The sequence below is a fragment of the Adiantum capillus-veneris genome, chromosome 27 (assembly GCF_014529385.1).
Source record: "Adiantum capillus-veneris isolate H3 chromosome 27, ASM1452938v2, whole genome shotgun sequence".
NCBI lineage: Eukaryota > Viridiplantae > Streptophyta > Polypodiopsida > Polypodiales > Pteridaceae > Adiantum > Adiantum capillus-veneris.
Genome location: NC_140957.1, coordinates 36,821,570 through 36,830,484, shown reverse-complemented (window position 1 = coordinate 36,830,484; position 8,915 = coordinate 36,821,570). Strand labels below are relative to the sequence as shown.

Here is an 8,915-nt window from a genome sequence, read left to right as displayed (position 1 = left end):
AATGAGATCATCAATCTCATCAAAGTGAACCTAAAGGGCAGTTCAGACTTCTACAATAGCAAATCAACCACTTCCTAGTCAGAAAATCACTCTATGTCCAATCTCACTGCTCTAGGTCATCGCGCCTTTTTGGCATCCAAACGAATTCAGAATGCAACAAAACTTAAGGAGAGGTATTACAACACCTAAGGGTATATTCCTACCAAGTTCTATAGTCATCTGGGAAGGTACATAAATCACGATCCATCGCAAAAAAATGTATAGAAAACCGACACAAAACTACACGAAAAGGTAGAAACACTCTTCCAAGGTCAAAACATCAAAAAACAACCATTTAAGACCTCAAATCAATGCATTTAGCTCATAGACAAGATGTTGCAAACCACAACAAAATTGAGAATGATTACAGTTAAATTGAAGAGCCAGAAACAAAGAACATAATGTGCTATTCGAAATTGAAATATGATTGCCAGACAAGGAGAAATATTACAACTTGTAGCAGCAAGGGAGCTTTCAGTTTGACGTCTAATTACTTTCAAAGATAATGATAATCTTCCTTACAAAACTAAGGGTTTTGACTTAAGAGCTTGGGACTCTTTCCCACGGCCATTAAGCCACTTACATGGTTTGTAAGGCTCAGAGAGACTAAGAGGGAATGATAGATTATATTACAATTTGCGAATCCTCGTTAGCAAAATTACACCGCTTTTTTTGAAAAAAATGATTTGAGTACAACAAAGTTTGGTGTATATCAAGTTTGGTGTATATCTGCCTTTTAAGTGACATTCCACTACGTCTACCAAAGTTTCCCCCCTTCCTATTCATTGCATGTCCTCGTGCAATCTGCCTTTGACTGTTGCCTTAGTAGTTGATCAACTTCTTTTATTGTGTCCTAGTGAGTCGCCTAAATTTTTGTGCACTTGCCTTGATCTCCATCTTTGTTGCCAGCTCTGTGAAAGGGTTATTGCTGAGAGTGCTCTGATATGCTATATGTCGAGCTGGTAAATCTTTGGTCAGGGGATTAAAAATGAAGGAGTCCCATTCAAAGAATCCTGTCATGAATGCCTCCTCAAAAGTTTGCATGTAGTGGGAGGGCAAGAACATGACTCTCGCTTACAATCCCATGATGACGTTTTTGCTACAAATTTTTATTTCCATATTCCAGCACATCCCTCTTGTGCCTTCGAGGATGCTTCGCTACTTCTATATCATTGAATTCCATAATGCAAGTGATTAGCATCTTTTCAATCTTCACTAGCATACGGCATGCACAATTTGGTATTTTCTTCATCATGTTGATGACTCCTTTGAGCGTATGAACCATATACTTTTCTGATGGGAGAATGTTATTGCTTGGATTCATAATAACTAGGTAGTTCAGAACTGCTGGTCTTTTGCTTTGCCATGAATAAAAGCCTTCCCAGGATCGCCGTCTATTGATGGGAAAATAAGTTGGGTCGATTCTGAGATGATGCAGAGCATTTCTATAATATGTTTCATTAGTTGGGTGCTGCTCAAACCATTTCCTTTGCCAGATTGGTTGATTTTCAATGATAGTTTGAATCTGTATGGGAGTGACAAGAACATCTCTGTAATCTCCTCTATGGTTTGGCTCAAGGGTAGGTAGCATTTTTTGTTTCCATAAGAGAGCCACCTGTCTCATTATTGGTAGTGCGATCATCTCATGCTCAAGTTTTTTCACCAATTTGTCGGGAGTGATCATGAGAAGGGTTGTTGACTCCAACACCTTGAGCTTATATTATAGATACTCCTTGTGTAAAGGGTCTTTGACTTATGAGATCCATCACTGAATTTCTTCTTTTATAGTATCCAACATGGACGTCATGCCTGGATCTTCAGATTCCTGCATTGCCGTTCCTGTGCTTGTACTTGGGCATATCTATGTGGTGAGCTTCAAAGTTGAATTGTACCACTTCTTCTGTTTGTTCAACTTCCACAGGGATTATTTGTATTGTGTTGCCCTTAGAGCATCCAACTCTTCCTTTGCTTCTCCCAGCTGCTTGCTCAAATTTTCAATTTGTTTGTCTTTAGCTTGTGCAGTGATCTATGCCATGCTGTCATAATTTGCCTGTCATATTTCTCTTCAGCAAGGGCCTCCTTTAGATCCTCGACCTCTTTGGGTAGCGAGGTTGATTTAGTTGTCATGCTTGTGAAGCTCGACGCCTCTTGCAAGGCTAAAAATTGGGTCAGAGTCTTGCTAACCACCGCATAAGCCTCTTGCAGCTTCCCATTCTATTCCCTTTTCCTGATTAGCTCCTCCTCTAGTCTTTGTTGGTCAACATGCAGAATAGTGTTGGATTCATTAAATTGATGGACTTCTTTGTAGTAATATGCAGCATTCTATTGTTCCTGTTGTAATTTTGATTGGAGTTGTAGCTCAAAACTAGAGTTGCAGTCGGACTTTTTGAAACTCCTCGATTTTGTTTTGCAGCTTCAGTGAGTGTGTTTTTGGCTGCTTTCGTGGCCTCTTTCCTTGCGTCCCCCAGCTCTAGTTCACGCAAGTTGTAGAGAGCTCTTTGGAATTGAAACTGGAGCTTGATCTGGTCTAAATGTGCATCAATGTCAAACGACCTGATCATTTGTGCTCCCTCCTCTACCATAGCTTGCGAACGAGGAGATCTTGGTTGTTTCTAACTTCTTTGGCCCTGGTCGTCAGAGGTAGCAGCATCATCCGTCGTTCTTTCTTCTATTTTCTGTGCTTCGTGATCAGCTTGAGCTGTAGTGATTTCTGGTAGTGCTGTCTCTTTTTCTTGAACTACCTGCTATTGTGACAGCACTTTGTCTGCCATTTGTTCTGGAAGATCTAAGGCTTCGTCTCTTCTTTCTATTTCATCCTCTGAAGCTAGATTTTTGTTCTTTGGTGATTTAAAGTTATATTCTTATTGGTCAAGGGTGTCCCGATAACCTTTTTCTTCTTGGTTTTCTGCTTTCTCCCCTGCCTAGGTAGATTCATCGATGATTCAAGATCATTGACGCGTTGGAAAGGGGGAAGTAGGAACAAACCCAACACACAAGTAAGCTACCTCTATAGCCCTGGGATTAATCCGTACCCCTAACCACACAAAATCACATACACACACTATCTGCCAATCTCCGATGCATCGACTTGCCTACAAGCGCCACCGGCTATACACAATCACTTAGAAACTCCAAACATAACAAACTTGACAACACACAACCATAACTGCTAATGCATAGCACACTCATCAAATCTGCAAACACATAGTAAGCTCGCCCACCCTCTCTCTCCCTCTCTCTCTGCACATACACAAAAAAAATATGGAGCCAACGCTACCACGTGTGCTATATATGAGACAAGATGAACAAACGAGAAGATTGGTGACAAATTCAACACAAAAGACTGGGTACAATGATGGCACTAATAACTAATATGTCTCAAAGCCTTTACACTTCACCTTGCTTCATTAATCCATATGAAAAAACCCGGCAGCTCTTTGGCCCATCTTGTTGAAGGCGATCCTTTTTCCTCTACTTTTGAAAAAGTAGCTTTTGGCCCCGGCTATCTTCCCCCCTCCTTATACGCTACCTTTTGTTTTATGTAGCGTTGCTCCTTTCAGGTCGTCCACCCCTTGATGCGACACTGCTTCGATCTCCCATAGCACATAGACAAAAAAGTGATGCTTACTTTTGGATACCCTTTAATAGCATTTTCTATTGCAGCTTTCGAAATTTTCCTCGTCCCCTCTATATTCACACTTTGCCTTGCCAATAGAACCTCCTCTTCTGCAGCTTTGCCGGGCCTCCTCCTTCAACTGGCGCTCAGTCTGTGAGCCCTCCAACGGCCCTGCACCTTCTCAGCGCTGGCCCCCTCCTCATGGCGGCCTCCTGCAGCACTCTTAAGATCTCCTCCCTCTCCGACTTGCTTCTCGGTCTTATCCTCCTGCTCACGCCAAGGTGGCTGCCCCATAAAGCTTCTGTAGCGTGCCCTTGGTTGCTTGCTGGCGAGCCCTGGTTGCTCCCCTGTTTGTGCTTTCCGGGCCTGGCTTAGAGAACCCTTTCTCTACCTCCTCGAGTGTTCCTCGCTACTGGCCAACCCCGCCTCCTCTCTCTCTGTCGAGCTTGCGGCCCTCAATACATGCTTAATATGGGCACCCTCGCCTCCCTTCTCTGGTTCCAGGCGAGCTGAGCTCGTTCAGCGTTTTTTTGCTCTGTAGTGCCATCCAGCTTCCATGGCCAGCTCTTTGGCGCTACAAGCTGCCAATGATTCTTCTGCTCTCATTTTTGAGCGGCTCCCTGCTGCTGTATCTTGTGAGCTTGTTTCGGAAGCCCTCGGACCCTCCTCTTTCTTGCAAGCTGCTGTATCTTGTGAGCTTGCTTCGGAAGCCCTCGGACCCTCCTCTTTCTTTCTCCCCCGCCTTCTTTTCCGGCTACTACATATGGCCTTGCTCTGTGGTGCCACGGAAGCCCACCCACCACTTCTTGGCTCCTCTCTTCACCTTCCTAATTTGTGCTGCCATGCAACCAGACAGGTGGTGCCCCTTTCCCCTCCAGATGGCGCCCTTATCTGTGTCGTTAGTGCCACCTTTTTTTGACATGGAATTGATTTTCATATCTCAGGTTAAGCTTAGCTTATTTTTAGAAAAAAACTCTTATTGGGTCCCCTTTTCCACGCCCATGCAATACCAACTTTGAGCTCGCCTTGAAAAACTCTTAACTTTACTTCCTTTCACACCTTCAATTGTCGGATCCAAACTCCAGCATCGATCTTTGATAATTAGTCCACTATACGGTCACATAGTAGGCTCCTCTGCGATAGCTCTCAATCATCAAAGAACCCAAAAAACCTTGCCTTGGTTGATCTAGACCATCTATTTTGAAGCCACGGTCGCCAATCATAATGTCCGATCAAGAGTTAATAGGCATTGGTCTTCAACTATGAGCAAGCATTCTACATACATACTTAGCTTGGTCTTGCTTCAACTTGTATCCATAAATTTTCTTTGTACATTGGAGAAGAATGTACTATACCATTTTTTGAAGCAGCGACATCATATGGAACCAACTCGCCATCGGCTAGAGAGCTCGCCATAGCATGATTGTCTTCAAACAAGGTAACCTCCAGCAATCGGCATAAAGGCGCTTGCATAGTAACCTCCAACAACATGTCTGTCAACAGCATGGCATCCACCTGCGGTAACTGATCCTCCAAAGCAAACACCGGCATACCTTCACCTGTAGTCCCTTCAAACAACACTGGAAAAGGCGGAAAGCCTTGCATACCTTATACTCTCACCATAGCTTTAGCAACCAAAGCCTGCGACTCTTCATCTACATCGACCACTACATCATCGAACCCCCAGTCTGCTTCATCGAAGCACTCTTCTTCAGTCAACATGGCCTTACCATCACAAGGCCAGAGAGAGGGTTGTCGAGCCCCCTGGTCCGCACAAAATGTCTCTTCACCTGCAATCTGTTGCTCTTTGACCACCATATCGACATGCATAACATCCTATGTCTCATATCTTGAGATAGTAGACTCCGTTTCCCATGTGTTGTCCGTATCCAAGGAGTATCCAAGGCACTGCTATAGCTCGAATACACCTCGATTTTCTCCACAAAACTCATCGGCTTTGGCACTTCAACTATCTTCTCCATTGCTTGCTTTTCAGAAGTCACTTGGTCAAGCATATCAGGCGGTACTACTCGGTAGACTCCTCTCTGCAGCTGTTGAGGTCTCATAGGCCCACACGTTATCGTCTCTACTCTGTCATCACGCCTATCCGCTCCTACCACATGTGCATCACCAAAGGGTCGGATTACCTGAAGCTATTCCCTAGCAATTGGCCTTGACACCAATGGACTCGCCAGAACCTGCTTTGCCTATTGCTTCTTTAAAACCTTCTTCGTCCTGCTCTGCGCATAAGCTACTGCCGCCTCGTACGTGCACGGTCCATCTAGCTCGACTTTATCCCGCACTTTTACATGCAAGCAGTCCACAAACTTGGTCATCTTCAAAAATCTTGCATTCTCTACAATAGTTACCTTAACCAACTTGCTCTATATGGCCTCGAACTCCCACACGAATGCTCAGAAATCACCATCAAGGCTTTGCTTTAGGCCGTCCATCATTTGCTTCACTTCACTCCACTGCGTGTTGGTCACATATCGGCTTCGGAATGCTGCTTCCAATGTGCTCCAATTCTGTTTTTCTTCAGCCTGTAAGCCCTCGTACCATACCTTTGCTTTTCCACGAACCAGGAGCGGGAAAGCTTGGGCCACTCCCTCTTCTATTGACAAGCCGCTGTAGTCTTGCAGCCAAACTTCAGCATCTTCAGCACCTGTAAAAGTCAGAAAATTTGACCATGCCATTCGGGTTAGATCCTGCTCTTCAAACCGCGACACCGTCTTCGACTTCACCGAGAAGCAATCAGTAGCTCCTCCGTGGGGGCACCACTGATGGAAAGGGGGAAGTAGGAACAAACCCAGCACACAAGCAAGCTGTCTCTCTATAGCCCAAGGATTAATCTGCACCCCTAACCACACAGAATCACATACACACACACACTATCAGCCAATCTCCGATGCACCGACTCGCCTACAAGCGCCACCGGCTATACACAATCACTTAGAAACTCCAAGCATAACTGGCTCGACAACATACAACCATAACTTCTAATGCATAGCACACTCATCAAATTTGCAAACACACAGTAAGCTCGCCCACCCTCTCTCTCCCTCTCTCTCTCTCTGCACATACACACAAGAAAACCCGGAGCCAACGCTACCACGGGTGCTATACACGAGACAAAACGGACAGACGAGAAGATTGGTGACAAATCCAACACAAAAAACTGGGTACAACTTTGGCACTAATAACAAATATGTCTCGAAGCCTTTACACTTCGCCTTGCTTCATTAATCGATGTGAAAAAACCCGACAGCTCTTCGGCCCATCTTGTTGAAGGCGATCCTTTTTCCTTGACTTTTGGAAAAGTAGCTTTTGGCCCCGGCTATCTTCCCCCCTCCTTATACGCTCCCTTTTGTTTTATGTAGCGTTGCTCCTTTCACGTCGTCCACCCTTTGATGCGACACTGCTCCAATCTCCCATAGCATAGAGACAGAAAACTGAATGCTGTAGCGTTTTTACCCTACTTTTGGATACCCTTTAGTAGCATTTTCTACTGCAGCTTTCAAAATTTTCCTCATCCCCTCTATATTCACACTTTGCCTTGCCAATAGAACCTCCCCTTCTGCAGATTTTCGAGCCTCCCTCTTCAACTGGCGCTCAGTCCGTGAGCCCTCCAATGGCCCTGCACCTTCTCAGCGATGGCCCCCTCTTCATGGCGGCCTCCTGCAGCACTCTTAAGAGCTCCTTCCTCTCTAAGTGGCTTCTCGGCCTTATCCTCCTGCTCACGCCAAGGTGGCTGCCCCTTAAAGCCCTCGATCATCAAAGAACCCAAAAAACCCTACCTTGGTTGATCTAGACCATCTATTTTGAAGCCATGGTGGCCAATCATAATTCCCGATCAAGAGTTAATTGGCATTGGTCTTCAACCACTTAGAGAGCCTTGAACTCACTGAACATGATCAAGCATTCTGCATACATACTGCAACTATTGGATGGAGATATACATCAACCTTTAGTATCCTTAAGAAATCCATTCAGCAAAGCTTTAAACCACATTTGACCTTGTAAAAGTGACATTTGGCATACACATCCTGGCAAGTAGAGTCTCTTGTTGACATCTCGATCAAAATTTTATATCATAAACCTCATAGCACCTGTATCTAGCACCCCTTGCCTTGTTCGCAACCTTGCAATATAAGCATTTGATCTTGTCACCTGTAATAGCAAGAAACACTTGCAATGTTGACTAGAGAGTGCTTCATCCCGGTGTACCTGTCTTCTAACTGCATCAAATACTTGCCCAATGTCCCCGTCACTTGCCTGCAAACTGCCATGCCTGGGCTTCTTGCACTTCCATAGGTCGACCATCTTCAGTTGTACCATCATTGCCCACCCCCTTGTTGAGCATTGATGCTCAACCATAGCATTATTTAGATAATATATCATTCCATAAGAAGAAACTGATAGATACTATGTACAAGAGCTAGATAAAAGCAGGAGAGAAGCACTGTCTGCCGTAGCACCCGCTTGGATCAAATGGAAAGCCATAGGCTCTCCCAAGCATAGTGTAAACTCCACCTAGATTAAAAATATGGCATTGATCATCACCATCCGTTTGTAAAATTGATACAAACCATCCCTACTTTGTACCAAAAAACCTGTAAGTCGACCACTCTTGCTTGGCATAGCCTGGTCTTGCTTCAACTTGTATCCATAAACCTTCTTGGTACACTGGATAAGAATGTACTATACCAATTTCTGTAGTAGCGGCATCATATGAAACCAACTCGCCATCAGCTAGAGAGCTCGCCATAGCATGATTGTCTTCAAACAAGATAGCCTGTAGCAATCGGCATAGAGGCGCTTGCATAGTAACGTTCAACAACATGTCCGTCAACAGCATGGCATCCACCTGCGGTAACTGATCCTCCAAAGCAAACACCGGCATACCTTCACCTGTAGTCCCTTCAAACAACACTGGAAAAGGCGGAAAGCCTTGCATACCTTATATTTTCACCATAGCTGTAGCACCAAAGCCTACGACTCCTCATCTACATCGACCACGGGATCATCAAACCCCCACTCTGCTGCATCGAAGCACTCTTCTTCAATCAACATGGCCTTACCATCACAAGGCAAGAGAGAGGGTTGCCGAACCCCCTGGTCCACACAAAATGTCTCTTCACCTGCAATCTGTTGCTCTTTGACCATCTTATCAACATGCATAACATCCTATGTCTCATATCTTGAGAAAGCAGACTCCGTTTCCCATGTGCTGTCCGTATCCAAGGCAATGCTATAGCTC

At 44.8% G+C, this 8,915-nt stretch overlaps 1 protein-coding gene across 1 annotated transcript; it reads left to right on the top strand.

The window, feature by feature from the left end:
• Window positions 1-3,318: 3,318 nt before the first annotated feature.
• On the top strand, window positions 3,319-4,739 carry LOC147421781 (uncharacterized). The gene has a single exon (XM_086503132.1). The coding sequence runs from the start codon at window positions 4,212-4,214 to the stop codon at window positions 4,572-4,574; it is 363 nt and encodes a 120-aa protein (XP_086359258.1). The 5' UTR covers window positions 3,319-4,211; the 3' UTR covers window positions 4,575-4,739.
• Window positions 4,740-8,915: the final 4,176 nt, after the last annotated feature.

What these genes read in the sequence shown, in the direction of transcription:
- LOC147421781 (XM_086503132.1), top strand. Translation starts at nt 4,212, where the DNA reads ATGGCCAGCTCTTTGGCGCTACAAGCTGCCAATGATTCTTCTGCTCTC.